The 23,236-nt window shown below is 44.8% G+C and overlaps 1 protein-coding gene across 3 annotated transcripts; it reads right to left on the bottom strand.

Moving 5' to 3' along the window:
- Window positions 1-533: 533 nt before the first annotated feature.
- LOC118512484 (very long-chain-fatty-acid--CoA ligase bubblegum) lies at window positions 534-21,965 on the bottom strand. 3 transcript variants are annotated; one of them, XM_036056979.1, is made up of 9 exons: window positions 16,459-16,672; window positions 10,408-10,855; window positions 10,063-10,273; window positions 3,078-3,179; window positions 2,604-3,004; window positions 2,059-2,509; window positions 1,715-1,984; window positions 1,524-1,644; window positions 534-1,432 (listed from the first exon to the last, which is right to left on the bottom strand). In XM_036056979.1, exons 2-9 carry the CDS (start codon window positions 10,782-10,784, stop codon window positions 1,359-1,361), a joined length of 2,007 nt encoding a protein of 668 aa, XP_035912872.1. In that variant the 5' UTR covers window positions 10,785-10,855; window positions 16,459-16,672; the 3' UTR covers window positions 534-1,358. The 3 variants fall into 3 exon arrangements, with proteins under 3 accessions (XP_035912872.1, XP_035912873.1, XP_035912874.1); XM_036056980.1 differs by lacking the exon at window positions 16,459-16,672 and adding an exon at window positions 21,552-21,965 and having other exon boundaries at window positions 542-1,432; XM_036056981.1 differs by having other exon boundaries at window positions 542-1,432; window positions 16,630-17,004.
- Between the last annotated feature and the right edge of the window lie 1,271 nt (window positions 21,966-23,236).

Genomic DNA, 23,236 nt, shown 5'->3' with positions numbered 1-23,236 from the left:
ACCAGCCCCCCCCCCCTCCCCCCCCCCCCAAACCTCTCCCCGCTCCCAAAGTCCCAAAGTTATCTTGATGTCCCAGATAACATCAGGTCCTTCATAAAATCTTCTCGAATGTTTCCGCTTGAACTTTGACTCAGCCCGCTAGCGTTGACTCCTGACGATCCTTCCTCGGTCGGTGGTAGGTCTGTTGGGTTTGTGCTACTTCGTTCTTTTTTTATTCGGTCGATGCTGTTGGCCTGTCGAGAATGGATCCGGGCACGCGCTTTAAACTGCCGATACTTTTGGCCAGAAAAACTCGCGCGCGTTGTGAAATATCTAGGCTACAACTTTAATCGGAAGTTAATGGGAGGAGAATGTGACTTTTTTTTCTTCTTTTTTTGCGTGCGCCCCTTCTGCAGGATATACTTTAAGTGATAAATCAAACAGAATCGTAGCGCGCAAATGCAATCAGTAATGCCCGGATGGCATTACTGATGGTACGGTACGTTTCGAATTTTTGGTGTTTGTGGTTCGGAATCAATTTTTTGGAGCTAAAATATTTTTTACAAAGATTTTACAATTTATTGTTCACGGTGAATAACGAACCCCACTCAACAGTCATCTCACTCACGGTTAATGCGTCTGTCCTGGTACTGCTGTTGAGCGTGAACCTTTTCCTTCCTATCTGTAACTGTTACACGGAACAATCTAACTGACTAAATGCATTAGATACGAATCGGAACGAATCTTTGTACATGATGTTACCAAACATAATAACAACAAAAATGAAACAGAAACAGAAAAACTTCAATAAGAAACCGTCCATCTCGCGCATTTAACGAATCCTTCTCAACTCTACCAACAGAAGGAAGGATTCGTTCGGAAGAGGGTGAACGGCATCTGTATAATATCACCAAACAACTTACGCGATAAACGGTACAGAGTAACACAAAAAAAAACAGAAGAAAAACTTATCTGAAATCATTTCAGAGCTCGTTGAATCTCTTACTCTTAAACCCTAACACACAATCAGCAACAATGTAGCGGGCTAGAATGGTGGGGCATTATTGCTCGCCAGCCCGTATCTGCCAGCAAGTGCCCTCGGTTATTTAATAGTGTCGCACTTTGTCCCATCGATTTCCGTTCTGCAGCAAGGCAGAATGGAAATGCTCTTATATAAGGTTTTGTCGATTTTCTCATCGCTACGATACTTATAGGCTAGTTTAAAGAATTAGGAAATTTTGGAAAACATGTTACCACTAACGGGAGTAGGAAAAAAAACACAGCGAAGGAAAACAAAGGAAAACCCGTTTCGTTCGAAAAACAAAAATTGGTCGCGCGAAAAGAAATTGCACCACTTGTTTCGCAAGTCAATGGCACTTCTACGAGTAGAACTTTTCAATAATGTCCTTGTTCTTTTCCACCACGACGTTACGTTTGATCTTCAACGTAGGGCCTAATAACGAGAATGGAAAGAGAAAATTTAACGTGAGCAAAAAAAAAGATTCTTTTTCGTCGAAGCACAAGGGCTGACCGAGTATACATACCGAGCTCACCGCCGGGCACGGAAAAGTCCGACTTTAGTAGGGCAAACTTTTGAATCTTCTGCGCGTTCGAGATGGCTTTCAGGTTAGCCCGATCGATACCTTCCTGGATGGCTTTCAGCACCTAGCAAAGCAAAGCAGGCAACCGATTAATCAATCACAAAAGGATGAGAAGCACAACACCCGATACACACCTTCGGACAGGGACCGGCGGCGTGAATTTCGCTTAGCTTTGCATACTCGACACCCAGCTCCTTGAGCGCGTAGATCGTTTCCGGCGTTAGTTCATCCTTCGGTGCGCCGGTGTCGAGGTTCATCTGCGTTTTGAGCGTTATCAGCATGGTAAGGAATTTGCGCTTGTCACCGATGAGGAACGCGTTGCTCACGTACGGTAGCTCATTCTTGACGAGATTCTCCACGTGCACTGGCGGGATGTTTTCACCGCCCGCGGTGATGATAAGTTCCTGTGGGTGTGGGTAGCAACAATTTTCCTTTCATAAGAACCTCCGCTCATATTAATCCATCCCTTCTCCATTACCTTAATGCGTCCCGTAATGTACATGAAACCAGCCTCATCCAAATATCCTACATCACCCGAATGTAGCCACCCGTCCTCGTCCACCGCTTCGTGCGTTTTTCCCTCCTCTCCGATGTATCCCATCAGTATGTGACGTCCGCGCATACAAATTTCGCCGTGGCCTCGCTCGTCCGGTTTGTCGATTTTCGTCTCCAGCCCAAGCAGCGGTTTACCGATCGTATCGAAGTTGTAGCTATCGGGGGCGGTCAGCGAATGTGCACCGGACGTTTCGGACATACCGAACGCTTCCATGATCGGTAGATCGAGGCTCATGAAGTACTTTTTCGTCTCACGGTCCATCGGAGCGGCCGCCGTCGCTAGCGTTAGGCAACGGCTGAATCCTAACGCATCTTTCACCTTCGACAGGATGTAGTTCTTCACCAGTCGATACTGCCAGGAGTTTGTTGGCTTTCTAAAAATTCCCCCCGGGGGAGAAGAAAAAAAACACAATGGACCGTAAGTTAGTGTCGTTAGTTTAAGTGGAAGAAAAGGCTCTTCAACCATACCCTTCCATCGCGTCTAGATGATGCTGCAGCGTAACGCTCTTTGCCCATCCGGCCACCAGCTTCTTCGCCGCACCGCTCTGCGCTCCGATCGCGAGCATCTTTTCCTGGATCTTCTCGTACACACGCGGGACCGCCAGCATGCGCGTCGGTTTCGCTTCCTGGAGCGTGTTCAGTAGCGTTCCCTTCATTGCATCCTTATCGGCGAAGTAGACGGTGCAGGCGAACTGCAGCGTCAGGAAGATGTCTACCATCTGGGCGGCGACGTGGCTGAGTGGCAGGAACGATACGAGCACCTCCTCGGCGTAACGAATTTGATGCAGCCGTTTGCCGATCGCGTACGAGTCCCAGGTGAAGTTGTCGTGGCTGAGCATCACGCCCTTCGGATTGCCCACCGTCCCTGACTGGGATGGTAATGGATAATGGTGGGGTAAGGTTAATACTTTGTGTTTTTGTGCCACAACACCGCTTTCTTACCGTATACACCAAGCAACAGCATTGATTGATGGCTATGTTCGCCAGACGATTCTGGAACTCTTCCTCCACATCATCGACGTTCATTTCTTCCAGTTCCGACCACTATTTTGTTTTTTCAAGAAGAATGCACCATCAGGACGAATGACAGTGAATTGATAGATGAAAAGAAAAAAAGAAAAAAAACGTTAATTTTGTAATGCTTGTAATTTACATAATTTTTATTAAAAATAAAGCAAAAGACTCGGTGAACAAAAGCCGTGATGCTCATTATTATTATCTCTGTCAAAGAAGGGCAAAACTTCATCTATCAAGTCAAACGTCAACATCGATAACTGCTTAGCTGATCATATACTAGCAAGGGTTCTTACATCTTCTCCATACGTCTCTAAGACACGGAATCTGTCTATAGCTGGCAAATTCCTCTCCTTGCCAGAATCCCATGAACTGGTCATGTAATGAGAATAACACCAGACAATCCTGTTCGTAAAGTATTTTTAGACCACCCACAGATAGAAGTGGCGATCCTCTGAAAGTCTTGACACGGTTTTAGCTTGAGATCAGTAAATAAGCAAGTGGATATAGCGTTCAAAACCGCATTTTTGATTGACAAAAACACGGAAGAATACGTGTCTCATTACAATAAAAAAAAATCCCAAAAATTACATCTTTACCAGGCAACCAGCGTGTACTAAACCCTTTAAAAACGCCATAAGGAACGATACGGGGGAAAACATACCAAAAGGTCCCGGTAATATAATCAAATTATTTTATGCTGTTTCCACCGTGGGACAAACGTCTCAATTTGAGCAAACGGGAACACGTTCTCTCCACGTTCCTTGGAAGATGCCTGGTTAAAAAAAAAGAAGCGTTTCACCAATTTTCTTTCAAACCCACAGATTGGTGATTCGTGTCCGCAGTCCAGTCACGACTTGGCATGAAGTCATTTGGAGGCGCAATTTCGGTGTGTATTCTTTCCGTAAACGGTGTCTTTCCTCCCCCGAACCCACCACCCCACTTTCCACCGGAACCTTTCCCACGGTTTGCAGCTATTGTTTTGTACGAACAGCAGCCACACATGCGTAAAGGGTATGATCACAGATCCCATGTCCAAGTTTTTTTTTCCGGCTGCTGCCATCTTCCACCCATTCATTAGCAATCCTCACGAGACAATTGACAACTTCCGCATGCAATCGATGATGTTTTCAACCCACGAGAATCCGTTCGATGCGGGAAGGGAACAGCAATCTTCGGAGCGCCTGACGGTCGATTCGTTCGTCAGGATACTTTAAACATTCCTTTGTGTTGCGGCATTCGGTTGGGCATAAAACGATCCGCCCATTATGTGGGGGTTGTTTGGCCATCTTATAAGTTTTGATGATACTCGAACGGTGAATAAAAATCATACTCGGAACTTCTTATGAAGGGGTTTGCGCTTTTTTACGCCAGCCTTTACTGATCACGTACCAGTGAAGGATCATGGCGATTCATAATCATTTTATGAATAAAAAAATGGTAAAAGAAGAAAAAGGATTTTTGAACGCTTTTCTAAAGTTCTTAAACGGGTTTTCAGATATGTTTGAGTTTGACTTTTCTCGAGTTCTTTTCAACGAATTTTTAGTTGTTTTGGGATTCATTCCGAGCTTTTCCACATTTTTTGAATAATTCTCACAGTTTTGTGACCCTTTCCCAGGACGGTTTGGATTCATCTTGAGTCATTTGATAACTTCCCAATTATGTTAGAAGTTGTCTCGCGGATTTTAAAATATTTCGTTATTGATTTTCTTCTTTGAAATAATTTCTCTTAAAAAAAACAGAGCGATAGTCTGGAAAAACTGAAAGAAATAAGTAAAATTGATAGGAGGATATTATTTCCTAGAATCATAGTCAAATGACATTCAAGATGCCTGTGAAACTATCCAAAACCTCCAAAAACACGTCTAAAAAATCATCATAAAACTCGGGATGAATCTTAAAAATATTTGGTAAACTTTCGATGCACAATCCAGGAGCTACTACAATGACGAGCTCTATGAGCTGTACGATGATCTCACCATCGTGCAGCGAATTAGACTCGCCAGCCTCCGGTGGGCTAGTCACGTCATGAGAATGACACCGGACGACCCAGCCCGTAAAATCCTTTTAGACCGTCCACACGGACAGAGGAGACGTGGTAGGCCCAAATTGAGATGGAGGCCGGGATAACGGATTGGTAGACGACGGCGCTAAACCGTGAGCGGTATCGAGGATTGTTGCAGCAGGCCAAGACCGCAAAGCGGTTGTAGCGCCTGATAAGTAAGTAAGTAAGTAAACTTTCGATAAGCCGTGAGACGAATTCCATTGTAGCTGGGAAAGCTTCAATAAATAATGATATATGAATAACAATTAATAAAGAATTTGATATAAATCGAGCCTCAGGTTCGACTTGATAAAGGTATTCGAATAAGTTTGTGAAAAAGCTACATTAATCTTAATAAATGAAAAATACCTCAACAATAATAAATGGTTTTCTTCTAATTTTTACCACGATAATATTCTTTCTCAAAAATGGTGCTCTATTCGTTTTTAACAAAGTTTCCTTCAACACCCATCCAAGTGCCTTTCTGTCATTCAACTGACGTGGGGAGGAGTACAAAAAGAAAGATAACCTTCCCATTCTCCAACCCCGTGGATTCTTCCCAGCTTCCCCCGACACACACCCAACCCCACAAAACATCAGCAATGTTTCCTAGCCAAACATATCAATCATATGCTGAGAAAAATTGACTATTTGTATCCAGCAGTCTTTCATCCTTGAAGCAGTCGGCCCCGGTTCGCCATCGCCACCACCATAGTTTACGGTACGAAAATTGGAACTTGATTGGATCGGTACGCGCCAACGCCAAAAAGGTTCGCCTTTGCCCCGCGCACTTGTACAGTGTGTCTCTGTCCGCACATCCGCGTTCGGAGGCGAAGGATGCGAAATGTATCTTAAACGCGAACACAGGGAAAAAAGGGCCACTGTCGATGTCGCTATTTCCTGCTGCCATGAATTGGTAGCAATTTGCTGTCGAAATTGTACCAACAGACGCACACACACCCGCACCCGGCACCCAATCACGATCACGAGCGCTTTCTACAAGGGGAGCTAGACCGAGGGGGAGGGGGGGGGGGGTTATGCGTTTTCCCTCGATTTCCCACCAACGGATGCAGCGGTCGCGGGCACCAGCACGATGCCGGCGATGGTGTGATTTATTTTGTCCGATTATTTATGATATATTGGAACGCTTTGGTTAGTTCGTGGCAATGGTGGATCCTTCTACCATTCGCGCCATCCACACACACACACACACACACACATCCTTAAACTACAAAGTGTGTATCGAAGACGGCGGGTGGCCCCTTTCTTCGATTCGAACCCACAACTGGCGTCTGCTGGCGTGTGAAATAATGTTCTCCAATGACAGATTTTTAAGGCACAGGAAAATATTTGCCACCAGCCTACACACAGGGCGCCTACAAGAAGACATCCTCCGACCACGAGAAGCAGAGGACAACGATGATGATGATGATGCGACAATGTTGTGTGGCAATTTTGGGACAAGAGATTTGTGTCGCTTCACGAGCCCAACTTACGCCCCCTACGCTTCGTTCGCACGCCGAATCGAAAGTGAAATGACAAGTGAGAATATGTCTAACCGATGTTACACCCAACCCTGCCAGCCGTGCCACCGACCCGGGATAAGAGATGTACCAAAGCGAACGATAAATTTTATCGACTTTCTTTAAAGCAAACGAAGCACTCCCCGAAGCCGGAGGTGGATGGAAAGTGGTTCAGTGTAAATGGCGTCCCGTTTTATATGACACGCCCGTTATGACGGCACTGCGGATAGTCAAAGTGCGTCGCATCGCAGGTGTCATCATCGTTAATGTTTCGCGTCCCCGCATGCGGTAGTACTGCCAAGCCATGCAGAGCAATTCGGAAGCAGCAGCAGCAGCAGAAAGCTCAAAAGATGATGCCTGACTACGGTGGTTTAACTCCGCCGACGGGCACCGTTCATGTATCCGTGATTAATGATGGTGTACCTGGAGTTTTCCGGGCAGCTCGTTGTAGCAATTTTTCTTCCATCGGGCAAAATGGCACAAGGTCTTAGGTAAGCAGGTTAACAGTTTTGTAATTGTTAAGTGCAATAAAATTGAAACTCGAATATCTCGAAAATCTGAATTCCAATACCGTTCCACCCTTCGCTATTGTTCTCTGGTCGATAGTTTTCATGAGCTCAATAAAAGTCTATCAAAAAGAGTGGCCCCTCGCACCTTCGCATTCTTCCAAAATAATCCCAATCCCCCCAATTAGTTAAAATATCCCTCGAGCTATTCAGCTGCTCCCTTTTAGTGTCATTTGCTAATTTTATTCCATTGGCCCTCTTTTTTTTTTTGTCTGCTTCTACTACCTTCGACAGACCGAAACAGAATGGCAGTAGTGGGCAAATTGCACCAACACCAGATTCGGTTGCTTTCGATTATCAGCGCTACTAGTGCTTCCAATTGCAAAACGAAAAACTAAAGCACTGCTACCGGGATGAATTTTAATACGGATTTTACCTAGGTCCCATTCAACTGGCCACCGCAGGTAGCAGTCGAATCCTATTACCCACTCTTTTTTTTTCACACCCATATCTGGTGGGAGGATTTCGATATAATTTTATTCGAGGGTTTTTTTGCTGTTGTTGCGATCCGTAATATCGTGTTTCATCTGACACCGGCCAGGTTGATAATGGGAAATCCAATAATATTCTAATTGAATTGAAAACTCTTCTCTGCCACTGTTACAGATTCGGATACGAGAAGCTGTGTTCAATGGAAAATGCATAGCAAAATGTAGTTTTTAATTTTTGTTTGTCTTATAGTATGAGGCTCATAAATACAGCATTAAATGCAAAAAATAAATATTTAACACTTTTCTTTAGCTTCTAAAATTAGTCAACGTTAGTTAGAGAAACTCTTTATAAAATTATAAAATACTTAATACACCAATTTTGTCACGTTAAGACCTATTGCTCTTTAAGATTAAAATCTTTGATATTAATGTATCGATTCTAAGGGGACCCAAACGATTACGGCGCCGGTCTTCACACGGCAGGACCGGAGCTCGAATCCCTTCCGGACCGTTCCTTCCCATAGTGAGGACTGACTATCCAGCTACATGGTATCATTAAGTCTAGTTAGCCAGTACTGGCAGGCATGACCAAAAGGTGTCGTTAGGGCAAAGAAGAAGGAAAAGTACCAATTCTAAATCCTGAATATCCAGCAATACGGCCAGGCCGTTCTTTATGAATAAAAAAAAATCCTGAATATCCGGGAAATAATATTTCGCTCTAGTAAAAAGCAAACAATGAAGCCAAAACGGTGTTTTAGCTTGCAGAATATATGGAAAATTTCTCGTTTAGGTGTTGTACTCGTCCTGCGTAAATCCTATGATACTAATAACGTACCTTGATGGGTCCTAACTTAGTATGCGGATAATGTCTCGTTAAGATCTGTTAATCCAAAACATTCTATCCCAATTCATTAATCACTTTTCTGAACCAATATTTATTTTTTTAGTGCGAGAAGGCGATATCCTTTGGAGGATGTAGAAGGCGTCAAAAGCCTTTGACTTCAATTAAGACTTGGACGAACATTCTTGAAATTGGAAGATTTCAAGTACCGAAACATTTCACATGATGTAGCATTTGCTCCCGAGTATGTCCCTCTTGCCAGAAACAAGACTGTGGATTAAAATGACGGATCAACTTCTTTGATTCTAGGACTTCGAGATCTGGAGGGTCTCGGCCTGCCATTATTGGTTTGCTTGATTAAATACTTTGCCCATAGCTGGATAGTCATTCCTTCCAGTGGAGAGATTGTCAGGATGGGATTCGTTCTGCGGTCTTCTATCACCAGCCCAACAAACTCCAACAGAACAACACTCCATGTCTTCCTTCTTCTTCCTTGGCACTACAACCTCGAGAGGTCTCGGCCTGCCATTTCTGGCTTTCTGCGATTTGATTTTACCGGCAGTAAAGTAGTCAGCAGTGGCGAGTCAACCTAGGAGTGGAAGAATGGGCCTCATCGATCAGTAAATCCTGTTGTTTCTCTCTAAAATCACAATAAGAGGGGGCCTCAACTGCCAATCCCCGCACGGGGCCTCCAAATATCTTGGACCCACACCGCTGGTAATCAGCCCTACGTACGGGGAGGCGATCTGGATGGAATTTGAACCTCGGTCCTGCCGTGTGAAGACCGACACCGTAATCGCCACTCAACACTCAATGAGTCACTATAAAAGCAATCCTCATGGATTTTCATACTAGTTTCGTTGTGTGGAAGATCAGGCCATACACCAGCACTTCCGCTAAACCAGTCCACTCCATTCATTTAACACACCGCTCCATTCACTAACGCTTTGAATCATAAACAGAAACACCTCAATTATTAACTGTAACGACCTACAAAAGCGGCACAAAGATAGGTCAAATTTGATTCATTACCCTCATCGAGCCACCGCGCGCGCAGCGAACCTAGCGCCAGCGGGGTGCACAGAACGAGCTGTAAAAAAACCTCCCCCACACCCGGAACCACATTGACATGGTAGCAAAGGGTAATTGCAACTGTTGGTTCATAAGGGGATGCTTCAATCGGTATAAAAACATACATAAAGCACGCACTTTTGATGTTTCATACCCTCCGGGGTGGGATGTTCTCGTGTGGTGCAAAAACCATTCAGCGCGAAAGCACATAACAGGCATCATTCAAAAGCCCTCTCGCCCTCGCGGCGCTCAATGGGGTCCTGGCGGCTCAATCCTTTCCAGCAGGACTCCCAGAAACACTCGCACTATTTTTATGCTCGCTGGTCAGACAAAAAATACTTCGCTCGACATGGGACACGAGTGTTGGTTGTTAAATGGGAAGAGCATAACAAAAAAACACATTCACTATAGTAAACGAGTTCGAGCTAAAAACTTACGCGATAGTAACCATCCTCCCGCTTGACGTACGGTGCGTACGGTGGCATCGTTTGAATGACTGTTTTCAGGTTCGGCAGGTTCTGACGAATCGAGCAGATTTTCTCCATCTGCTTCGCATCGTCCACCACCACAATCTGGGCCCGGGAGCTTTCCAGCACATGTTGCACCGATTCGGCCGAGTTGGTCGTGTATACGCCGGTAATGATACCACTGGGGAATGGGAGAGAGCGAAAAAATCCCCGAAAAGCGTTACATACGGAAGACACACCCTTACCGAAAAAAAAAACATATTGATCCTGTCCAGCAAATAAACGTTTACGTTACCGTTGGACACATCTTCTTACCCTGCATGGATCGCGGACAGCTCCGAAACGAACCATTCCGGACTGTTGAACGCCAGCACGGCCACTGTGTGGTGCGGTTCGAGCCCCAGCTTAATAAACACCTTCGCCATATGATACACCCGGTCACGGTACTCGCGGTAGGTGACCGTTTGCCACTGTTTTTGGGAGTTGCGGAATACCATGGCCGGATGGTCCGGATGGTCGCGCACGGTTCGGTTCATCAGGTCCGGGACGGATAGTGGGTCGAGCGAGGATAAACCTTCCTTGGTTATGCGTAGCTTTACCGGTACGGTTGGATCGGTCGAGGTGTAGCTGTCGGCCGGCAGAATGCGACCCGTAGGTCCCGCCGGTACCTTACCATTCTCTTCTCCCGGCATCCTGGGGTTGTGTTTTGTGGCCGGTACTAATCACTGAACAGATCACCTGTTACGTGTGTGACGATTTGGAGCTGCAATGGTACAATTGAAGTGGAATAAGCAATAAATAAGGTTTAATTAATCGATCCGATGTACAGGACTGCCAATCTGGCTCTAATGCAATACACCTGGCAATTAATGCGATACGGCCAACCCATAAACGGCTATTATCTTACGATCAGGCCCAATTGTACGATTAAAAGCTAAGCAGTATTGCTCAAAAATTTGCCCCGTCATACATCACGCGAGCATGGCTGATGTGTGTAGCTGTCTGTGTGTGTTTGACGTCATGGGCAAAAGAAAGTCCTCAAGTTGTCATGTATAGTAACTGGAACTCCTTGCAGAGTTCTCAGCGCCTCTCTGGAGGCTATAAATTGTAGTTTGTTTAATGTATGATACCGTCGAAACACATCGCAGCATATTGCCGCCTCCAAAATTCCTGCTGCGGTCGTTCGTCAAAAACTGTGAACACGAGTTTGATTGATAACGGGTAATCACCATCAATGTCGTGGGTATTACATGCATGATGCACCAGCAGATAATCTGCTCAAACGATGAAACTGTTGAATTGCACACACACACATTGCGTCAGCAGCATGCAGCATATGAGGACATCGGTAATACGTTCAACCATCAAACGCAAGTGTTTCGTTCCGAGTTCCGGCTGAGCTCCAAATTCAACAGCAAAAGAAGCCTTGATCTCCTTCAACCGCAAAATTCTCGAAACTCACACAATTCTTGGTTATTGCGCTGTTTTATTGGGGGGAGCACAGCTTAAGGACACCCACGGGCATGGGAGGTGCAGAAGTGGACGTCACAGAAATTGCCAGTCTGCTGACTGCTGATGGCACACTTCACAACACGACAGCGACATTTTACCCAGCACCCAGAAAGTCTGCAGCTCGAAAGCACGATGATGATGCATCGTCGAGCCGGAGCGGGACATAACCAAGACTAATAGTTCTTGTTACACAGTTTGTCATGGGTTCTTTTCCCGGTAAGCTCGACGAACAGCTCCGAACCGCATCGGTGGAAAGCGAAACCACCCCCTCCCCCCCCTTAAGCAATCAACGATGCGGGAAGGCGCCAACTCAACAACAACCCAGATACTCGAACACTTTGTCGAAAAATCCCAGCTCCAGCCGTGACCCGGCAGCCGACCCAATAGCAAACACTTCACCCGATACAATCATGGACGGCATTTCGCGTTTGATGATAAAATAGGATAAAATGCAGCATATGCATCCGCTGCTATGCAGCAGCAGTCAGCCAATATTTGCACTTGCAGCTGGACGGGATGGCACACCACGGCCACCCGAAAAACGCCGGACGCCGGATGCGCTAAGGACCCCGGGGCACGATTGTAAAACCGTAAAATCCCTATTTATGAGCACCGACAGATTCTGCAGCACCATCAAACCCAACTTTCGGAAAACTTTCAGCCCCAACCATCTCCCGTTTTTTTTTTTTCTTAGCGTACCGAGCGAAGTTCCCTGAGAAGGAAGACCCCCCCCCCCAAAAACAACCCGGGCAAAAGTTTGCCCTGCTTTTGCTGCCCATGGTCCATAACATAACCCTGAAAATGGCTGCTATTCGTATGGGATAAGCATTTCGTGCATGAAAGAAGGTAAACGGGAAAGCACCATCAACAACGACAAACATGCTCACATGATGGCGCAGAAGGAAGGTGCAGGGCAGGGAGCAAGTAATACCCGGATGCTATCAGTTCCGGATGCACACAAAATGAGGAAGCAGTAATTTCTTTACTGCACTCCATTCCAGGTCGGCTTATGCTGCTGCAGTAGCTGCACGGTGAGGCGCAGGACTGCCCAACTGCAAAGCAGGGAGGGGAATATAGTAAAACCTCCTCTACCTCGATAGTGTCCTTGGGGCTATTAGGAATTTCGTTTCGTTTTTTTATTCGACATGCATGTATGCCGACATCCGTTCCGGCTCCGATTCCGGGGATCGATGCAATGGTCTATTTTTATGATTCTGCCAGAAGTAATCTCTCAACGTAATCGTTCAACCTCATCAAAAACAAGCACCGTGGGCAGGGTGTGCCGGACAAATCAATCAAATAGAGCTGCACATGCACGGCAGGAAGCAACGGTGCAATTTCGTTGATTGTAAACATAAGCAGGATGAGCTCGATAGGCAGCGACGTAGGCTTCATAAGCTTTGGGCACTGCTGTAAAACAGCATCAGATATTTCCTTCGATGTTTTGAAAAATGTCAAGTATTTTGCAATAAGACATTAGAAAGGAATACTTGTTATTGAGATAATTGTAGAAGTTGAATTCAGCTCAAATGTTATGTGCTTAATAAGGAAATTTAAACCTGTTGCCGATGTAGGAGAGTAGTACTGTATCCCTATAGAAATCGAAGCTGAGATATTTAAAACCTTATCATTATATTCTTTTAGGCTCTAGAACCTCCTGAGGACTTGGCTTACACATAATACTAACATCATTAATTTGCTTTTACTCGTAGCTGGATAGTTGGGCTTGTGTGGCCTTTCTCGGAGAGAGACTCTCCTGGAAAGTCTTCCATAACTGCTCGTATCGTTTGAAATATCGGGAAACTATCGGGCCACTGGACTGTCAGATGGTACGATTATAAAAACAATAGTATGCCCGAAGTACTGGAACTTGATCTCCTTTTAGGCCTTCTAATATAATGACCCTAACATTTTAATCAGAGACTTACAATAATACAATAAGACCACCTCATTTTGTAAAAATGAAGGTATAATTGAGGATATTTTCTAGATATTCGACGAATCTACTTATTTGATTGGAGAAACTATGTTGAAGACCAATCTGATGGTGGACCATTGGTAGACAGATCTGATCTTGATCTCTTCAGATCCATCTACCCAATTCTGCTTCAGAAGGATTTTCCTCTTCTGCTAAGTAATGCTAGGGTGATTCAGATATTGCTTGGTCGTTGATAAAATAAATAAAAAATCTAAATAGCTCCACAACTTTGAAGATCAAGATACTCATCAAGATAGTTTTTGGAAGGTTTCGAGATATCTTTGATGAACCAGATCACTGAAAACAATCAACCCATGATCACTGACGTTGGTCATTACTGCAGCCCAGAAGGCATGCAGTTGCAATGTACGTAGGATCGGGATTCTCTGATTAAACAAGGTTTAATGTCTACAATTTAATTTCGATCAAAACTCTCTAAATATTGTCCAAATACTTAAACTAACATGATGTTAATATCATCTGAATTCCGGTTCAAACTTGCCATAAAGTATGTTATTCCGCAAGAACTAACTGATTGGAATATGTCAACTACCAACCGTGAGCAAACTAAAGAACCTCTTCAGCAGAGCTCGAATCGGTTTTAGTTTTACATAGGTTAGTTAATTGATGAAAGTCACAACATCTTTTAACTCGAGTAATCAGGGGAAAAAAAACTATCAAGGTATATTGTTCCCAACTCAGCTTTTGAAAGAAAAAACTCATTCATCCCACAAAATTTCTATTGAATTCCACTGACCTTACCGAGTGTTTCCTATAGCACAGGATACAACACACGCACACACACAAACCCAAAATTATCTCCCCATACCGCACGGCGTTCCTTACCCCGTGACGTTACATATTTCGCGGTGGCACGATAACGTAATCAGCCGCACTCGATTGCAAATGCACGCTCAATCGCCAATTGAATTGTATTAATTCGCCCATTAATCGATGCGCGCTGAAACCTATCGGGCGCGCTAGGACGGTGCCGTTTTCGGTGACGTTTCCGTCAGCTGACTGCACTGTGTTGCTGCTGCACAACCCCTAGCAACTCATAGGAACGCGTCTCTATTTAAGTCAAACCCCACCACCCCCCAAAAAAAAAACGAAGTGGACATTGCAAATTTAAGCAATCTCATTCGGTCGTTCGCGCAAACGATAAGGACTCGATAAGGTAGACCCGTTGGGTGGGTCGGAGCATCAGCGATCCCAGTGCACAAGTATCCCAGTGCTATTTTTGTACCGGCAGCTAATTGAAATTCAATCACGCCGTGCAGCGTTCACCGAGATTTCCGAGCTCCGTTAACCGCACAAAGATGGTGGAAATTCATGTTGGGGAAATCACACAACAATCGATTCACCTGTTCAACTACCCGCGGGCGACACATTCGATATGCAATCATTCAATCAATTCAGTGTGCGTGTGTTGTGTTTAATTCCGTTTTTATCACTGGCGCGAGCCTGGCCGGGAGCGTACTTTGTGCAAACACTTCCGCAAAGATAATATTAATCCCGGGGAACGGGTGTGTGCGAGCGTTTAATGCATTATTGAGCCATACAAATTAATCACAAACCAACCAACTCTCCGGTTTCCGGTATGGAAATGCTCTGTATAATCAGGAAAAATGTAATCCTTGAGAAAAACGAAAGCGTGTTTCCTTTTTGTAGTTGCAAATAAAACAAACTTCAAATTCATTCCACAATTATTGCCATGCAAAGGCTGCAACACTTGGTGGCTCGCGGCTACCAATTGATCGTATCACACAAACCATGCAATGACTTGGCAGTATCAAAGAGCAACGAGCCCAACAAAAAAAGGGCCCACCTGTTTGCTTCTCCCCACCCACCCTGTCTACCCCCATACAGCTGTGTAATTGGGAAATCCGGTACCGATCGACACTTTCATAACCTCGGCGTTAACACACACACACACACACACACACACACACACACACACACACACATACACCAAACTCCGGCATTGTACCGATCCGATAAGACTGCAAGCCCTTGTTGTCACCTGAGAAACGCGTGTCACTAATCAAAACATTGGCCGTCCGTGTTCGAAACCGTGGTGGACGGAATGTTCTAAACGCATTGAGCAAAATGGCTAACCGTGCCCACCACATGCTTCAACCCGGGCTGTGTTCAATGTCAGCGCGCAATCCGCAAGATAAGCTAATCAATGACAGTTTAATACCCCTTGTTAACGATAATCAACCGCCTAAACTAGCTAAAAATTAGGCTTTTCTCTCTGTAACACATATCACGCGTAAGAAGCGGCCCCAAAAATCTTTACCCGAATGTCCAGGTCATGTGTTGCCTCATGAGAATCAATTATCAGTACGTATGGCAACAACAAAAATGCACCCCAGGCACTCTGCCCACTATCAAAGATCGCCGGACCTTGAACTTTGCTCTCCTGACTGATGATCCTGTGTTGGGAGATGTTGGAGGCGTTTACGTAACAATCGGACGATAGTACTTCGTCTCCTTGCATCTCCTTGAGGGGTTTGTGCGCCCGGTAGGCTTCGCTATCGAGCCCTGATAAGAGAGTATCTGAAATATGGCTCCCACTTTGATGCTTTGACTTACATCAAATTTAAATGAGCTCCCCGGTTACGTGACTGAGGTTGAAGTAGGAAGAAGTCATTCAGGCAGAATATACCTTAAGGTTAGGATATAGGAGCTAGTCCAAAAACTAGTTCCTCAATCAATAAACTGTTCTCAAACCACTTTATAGCTATGATTAGGTTCCAACTTGGTAACCTTGATGAGAAGTTAAACTTAGTCCCAAAAGCTCCTCACTGCACTAATACATCTCACGATCACTCTTGTCTGTGGAGGCTTACTTCTAACAACTAAACACTCACTCTTGTCTCTTGTGCGTGGATGCGGGAAAGCAATTCTGCAACCAACAATTCACCTCCGCCGTACACCGATAACTGACTTCTAGGGAAGCTTACTGTGTGTCCTCTTGGTTCACCGAGCAATGGGACAAAAAACCAACACCAAACCACTCACTTCACACCCAACGTACGCACCTGCGATCCTCGGGCAAGCTATTGAAGAACTGAGCATCGGTCACGGTTCGATCTGGCCACGAAGGCACCAGCCTCTGATCCCGAATTGCCCCATTGGAAGCGGGTAATCTAATCACCAACACACCCGCGTCCCCTCCCGCTCCCGGCGTACGCCTTGGACCGCTGATATCAACGGTACACTAGCGTGCCACCTTGCTGCATCCACAGCGCCCCGAGAAATCACTCATCCGAGGGTGACGTTTCGTTACGAGCTGTGTTCAACAGTTGAACATCTGGTGACTTGCTGGATCTTGTGCAGTCCACGTAGTCCACATCATCGAGAGTTGAAGTTACAGATATTCAAAGTTCATTCACTAGCTATTTCATCCGTTCAGTAAGCACAACCAAAAACACACTCATAAACTCCAACAACTTGAACCTATAGTGAGCGCATTACCCTCTCTAGCTTCACCAACGTGTGACGTATCGCCTCGCCAGCGGAAACCTGTGGCAGTGTTCTCCGTCTCTGACTTTGACAGCCTGATGGCGGTCGCTGATAAAAAAAAAACGTCCAAAGCACCAGAATACACATCATCTTTCAACAACGTGCAACAACCGGCTCGTTGCAACGGTTTTGCTGATAATGAATTCTAACACCGTACCGAATGAAAATACAACTCGTTCTACTCCTGGCCTCCCTATCGTCCCGCTATCGTGGTTATTTTTACACGCTCGGGGGTCAAATATTGATGCCGGTCCGGTGCGGTTGCCGGTCCCGGATGCCCGTACTCCGGAGGAATGGAGATTTTGTTTTTTAAATGCCGGGTTGTGTTTCGAAGTCAAGCGTTTCTAACGCTAATGTTCTAACGCAACGAGTTGGCTAGACGGGTGATAATCGGACAGAAGAAGATGTTGAACTCTAGAATAGTAAAGTTTTGTTTTGTTCTAATCTTCAAGCGCCCTTTGCCCTGATTATGGATGCCTCAGTATACACAGTTAAAGTTGGTGGATTCTTGGAGTCTAGAGTTTCTCAAGAGATATCTCATCGTTTTCTACCATTTATCAGGATTCCTTTAAATGTAAGGACTCCCTCAAAACGAATTCTACAGTATTGAAAGTAAAAATCTTGAAACTTACACTTTAGAGATGTTACCTCGCTTGTAGTTCTTCCACATTTCTACCAACTTTCACAACGTTATGCTTCCACTCCAGAGTGAAGACTCTCCACAACTAGACATACCTTTGATACTGATCGGCTATCTACGATCGTTCTTATCACCCTCTGCCATACTTTCGAATTGCGTCATACAAACTTGTATCGAGCGCATCTACTCTACAGCACCTCTAAACCATCGATCGGCCATCGTTGCCCTTCAATAGGACTGGCGACTCCTATCATCGTTCCTCAGGTCCCCGATCCAGCCGGAGGGCTTGTTTCTGTAGCTTCCCAAACCTTTTTATGATAATAACCGTACCAGATAATAAATCACTCACCCTCTACGCATGCACCAACACCCCGGTACGGGGACCGGTACAGATAATTCTAATCATATCAACAACCATGCTTACGGGGCTGCCATATCTATCGTGCTGTTAATAACCTGCTTCGTGCGAGAAGCATCGAATTTATGGCGGGTGTCTTTCAATAAACAAAAAATCATACCTCCATTCGATAATTGGACTTTTTTTTTCTCGAAGCGACTCTGCGTCTCATATACTATTATCTGCAATGATTTCCTTTTCATCGTATGATGAGGAAGTAATATCGCTTTCCAAAGCATGACACTCTCGGTTACAAACTAATCGTGTAATTATTGAGCGCTTTTTGCCCTACTATCAGTCCAGATTGATTGTAGCATCTTTTCACTCACACCCGTCAAAGGTTAGCTCAAAACAGATTAGCCCGGGGAACGATTTTTCCATTACGCTTCTCACCATCCTTATCTGCGAGGGGTTATAACAAACAACCCGCTTTCTAAAATTGAGACCGCGAATCTGCACTCCATTTGAACTTGACTGGCTGCTAAAGGGCAGCCGTCATTTTTGACCGACATTAACATTTCCCTGTCAGATGACTTTATTTGCGACAGTTCCTTCCTATTTTTGGTTGTTGAGCGTCATAAAACTGATCATACAGCTCTGTGAACTGCATCCTCGTATGATAATTAGATTTATTGTTTTGTTTTAGTCACGCCATTACAGTCCCCCAGTGCAGCTCTGGCAGGAGAAGAAATCATCCGATGGTTAGAATGTCCCATTGGTCATGCTGTTATCTTCTTCCGAACAATGGCTGATGATTGTATGTTATGTCCGAGTGCATGGATGGGTATATTTTGAGCGAAATGCTTAATTGATGCACACAAAAACAAAGCGTAGTAATTATCTATCACGTCTAGTTGTTTACCAGTGGATGACAAGTCGGTGATAGAGCAGTTTCAATCATAACCGTTTATTTTTAGACTTAAACTATCATTCTTAAACTCTTTCATGTGTTTTAAATATCATAACGGTGCTTTGAACAATTTCATCTGAGCATCAGCCAGACATGCTTACGTTATTTTTAAAATACTTATAAGATAGTAGACTTGTGTGAACTATAGATCACCTATGGGCACCTTTAGTCGTCCAGATTTAGTCGATCGAAATCAGTATCAGTGCTCTTATTCGCAGGACTGACTACTCAGCTAAGATAATTATAGGCCTCAATGGACCTGTCAATAACCAAGGTTGCTCTACCTTAAAGGAAGTTATTAGGAAAAAAGGGACCATCGTAGTCGAGAAAATAGTGATGTCCATATAATTGTTGCATGCAGTCCCAACAATCTACTCCAACACAAGCCTGACTTCATTTAATTCTAGGTCAGGCATCTGGAAAAATAAGAGAGTGGACCAAAATTCCTAAAACGTCAACACTGGCATTTAGATAGTCTTATGCAAAATATTCTTTCTTCTGGAGAAGAGCGAGAATATTCCATGATGTACAAATTCTAGATAAGAGATGGAAAACTGAACACTGCGAGCCGAGAAGTCAGAGCATTTGTCCTTCCAGTATGAAAGATCCTGGACAAGATCGGCGAAATTCTATGGAAATGGAAATGGCCCTATGGAAATCTTATGTCTGACTTGTCAGGCTTTTCTGGACCTTTTTACTTGGCTTGGATTTCATATCTGCCCTAACGTTGTTAGAAACTGGCGCCACTACCACTAAAACAAGACTCTCGAAGTTTGTAATCGAAAATCAAGGAATTTAAAAAAAAACAACTTTTGACAAGCCTCAATCCTTCCATGCCCTATTATATCCTTATCTTTTGCTTTCTCAACTTACTGCCCGTAAAGCCTCGAAATAGCCGAGATAATTCGTTACCCAATGATAACATTATAACGTGGAACGGAATTCGACAAACCCTGCTGTAAACCAATATTGGAATAAGCAATAAGCTGATTAGTCAATATGGAGGCAATTTTAAATACCCGATGATGTGCTATCAAAACGTTGTTCGAGCTCACAATTATCTTCTTTTATTTCAGTACACATCTTCTGCCAATCTTAGACTGAGTTGTTTTTTACTTAATTGAGCTTGGAGAGATAGTCAAGGCTGAGGTAACAAGGCTGAATGGAATCTGTTATCGTGCGTGGAGACTGTCGTCGCTACCAGAACAATCATGTCTTGTAGTAAATAAATAAATAAAAGTCAAATGTCGGTGGAATGTAGCATACACTGAGGTTTAAAACTTCTTCTTCTTCCTTGGCACTAAACAACCTCGAGAGGGCTCGCGGGCCTATCATGCAGTTTCTGGCCTTTCTGTTACTTGATTTAACCCGGAGCAAGGTAGTCAAGCCCAGCGTACGGGGAGGCAGTCTTGATGGGATTTGAACTTCGGTCCAGGCCACCTGACCGCCCCGAGGTCCGGGTTCCGGGTTTCAACATAAATATCAAAATCTCAATTAAATAAAGTTAGTCAAAACTAATGACTAAGCTCAAAAAGTTCAAATGATCATCAAGGTACAGCAAAAGTTGAAGAAGTAAGAATTTTTTTTAAGACAGCCATGACTAAGATTCCACTATTCTCCCGCTAGATCACCCAGTAAAAGTGGGCAATAACGTTGAAGAATATCTCTTGGATATTGAAGTTGAAGAGGATGAGGACCAACATTTAATGCATTAAATTAGTCCCGAAGATACTCAATTTTTTTTGCGCAAATATACTGCCAAACTGTTCTAAATCCAACCTAAACCGGGGGTCAGTGACCGGGATGTAGTCGTCACAATCTCAAACTAGCCAGGAGCCCAAGTTGCCTTAAGCAACTAAGCCTTCAAAAACAAAACGTTAAAATAATGTACGATTAAGAGAATAACAAGGGAAGAGATCATTTCGCTCGCATGACGCGTAACGTGAGGCTATATTAATGCGCACACGTGTTAGTGCTGTTGTCTTTCCGAACTCGCCGAAACATTAGACCTTTGGACGGCTCTCGTGAAATTGATTTGACAAGCACAACGTGTTCATTACCATTTGCAAACATGCCAAACACTTGAGCCTGCGTGTACAGAGTGTGGATATTTTTTTCTTGGGGGCAAGAAGTAGCAGGCAGACCCGGCAGCAGCTAGATCGTTAATCCTCAAAGCTCTGAAGGCGCGCTTATTGACCTTCGGTCTCTTCTATCTCTCCGGTTGGGTCCGGTAAGTTTTTTGATGATGGTAAGCGATGATCGAACCGCTCTCTCGCTCTCTCTCTCTCTCTAGGGTGTTGCTCGCGGATGCTGTTGCCTAGACAGATTACCCAAACAAGAGCCCAAAAAATGGCTCCCCAAATGGTTCCTTCGCTCTGTCACATGTGAGCGGTGGCTCTTTCGCTCACTCCTGCTAGTTTCATATAAAGCTGCGTCCCACACAACTCACTTACAACATCTAGCATGTAATATCCGCTCTCCCAAGCATTACCTGTCTATTATGTGTATGGCGCGATATTCGACCTCGTGGCTTTCGGGAATCGCGTGATCGATCTCGTGCAATTTTGTTAAGGATACACAAACGATCGGGACACTATCATCACATCACTCACAGCAGCCCGCAAAACCCCCGCAATAAAGCGTACAAACAAAATCCGGTCACCCGCGGACAGTCTTATCACTTGCACGCACGACTTAACCTACACGTCGAGGAAGCTTACGAACAAAACAGCGAAACACACACCAAAAGAAAACGCACAACCCGTCGACGACCGACGACGATGGCGACTGTGCGTTGTGGGAAGCGCAAAACGACTAAGAGTGTGGCGCGGGCCGTTGGCTCATTCCGGCTGCGTATACACACTGGACGCGCCGTAAGCCGGCTGCTACGATCACAACAGCAGCACAATTCTAATCATACGCCGCCGCCGCCGCCTCTTGTTCAATCACCAATCCTTGTATCTGCCTACTGGGATGCTGTCACTTCACTCTCCTCTCTACACTTCGGACAGTTCGCCTGTGTATGTGTTTCAGGGGGAGGGGGGGGGGGGGGCTTTTTCTGCCCCTTCACCTCACGCACTTAAGTATAGTTCGTTTTGGCGAACCCTAAACGTGTGTACGTTTCATGTAAAAACTGACTACGTCATGGCTAAGCATCGTACGACGAAGGGTCGATCCAGCGGAGCCCCCGACTCTAATCGCCAATCGGCCAAACACATCCGTATTGCTCATCGCCAAACTGCTGACTAACCTTAGCGATCGTGGATTTCACCGTCACCCTTTATCGTACTGCGGATCGTATACTAATAGTGTGCAATTATGGTGTGCCATGATACGGCAGCAGTGCCAGGGACTCTCCCCGGAACCAAACACGTAAGCGTTTCTCGATCGAGTACGACCGAGTGTGCCGGTGTTGCTACCGTTTTACCGTGTGATAGAGTCAACTTTTTTGTAAGTTGCCGTTATGCTGACCGTGCACCTTTGGCGACCTTTTTGGTCCGCTTTTTTTTTGTTGGGTTGTCATAGGAAGGCAGTTCTGTGTTGCATATGATGGCACGTTGCATCGTTATGACTTGATTTACATTTCGTGGCGTTCAACTGTGCATCGGCCGTTTGTGTTATTCACACTAATACCTGTGCCCCACAGAGTTACCAGTGTGATTTTTTAACTATATGCACCACATGATAGTGACAGTGTCAGATTAAACCAATTAGAACGCGAGGACCTGAGGAATGTGAGGATTCATCAAATTATTACTGAGGTATGGGATAGCGAATCGATGTCTTGTGATTTGAATCTTAGTATCATCTATCCCATATGCAATCTATCCCATATCCCATATGAATACCGCCTACAAGATCTTCTCCCTAATCTTGCAAGATCTACTTGTCCCGTTCGTCGAAGAGATAGTCAGAAACTGTCAGAGAGCATTCCGAAACGGAAAATCAACCACCGACCAGATCTTCACGATGCGGCAAATGTTGGAGAAGATGGCGGAGCAGCAGCTCCACTCCTACCATCTCTTCATTGATTTTAAAGCCGCATATGACAGCATAGCCAGGGTAAAACTGTACGACGCAATGAACGCTCGTTTAGAATCCCGGCCAAGCTTACCAGGCTTGTAGGAATGACAATGGCCGACATCACATGCCAGGTGAAGGTGGATGGAAAACTCT

The sequence above is a fragment of the Anopheles stephensi genome, chromosome 3 (genome assembly GCF_013141755.1).
Source record: "Anopheles stephensi strain Indian chromosome 3, UCI_ANSTEP_V1.0, whole genome shotgun sequence".
NCBI lineage: Eukaryota > Metazoa > Arthropoda > Insecta > Diptera > Culicidae > Anopheles > Anopheles stephensi.
The sequence above is the reverse complement of the archived record's forward strand: the minus strand, read 5'-3'. Positions and strand labels throughout refer to the sequence as shown.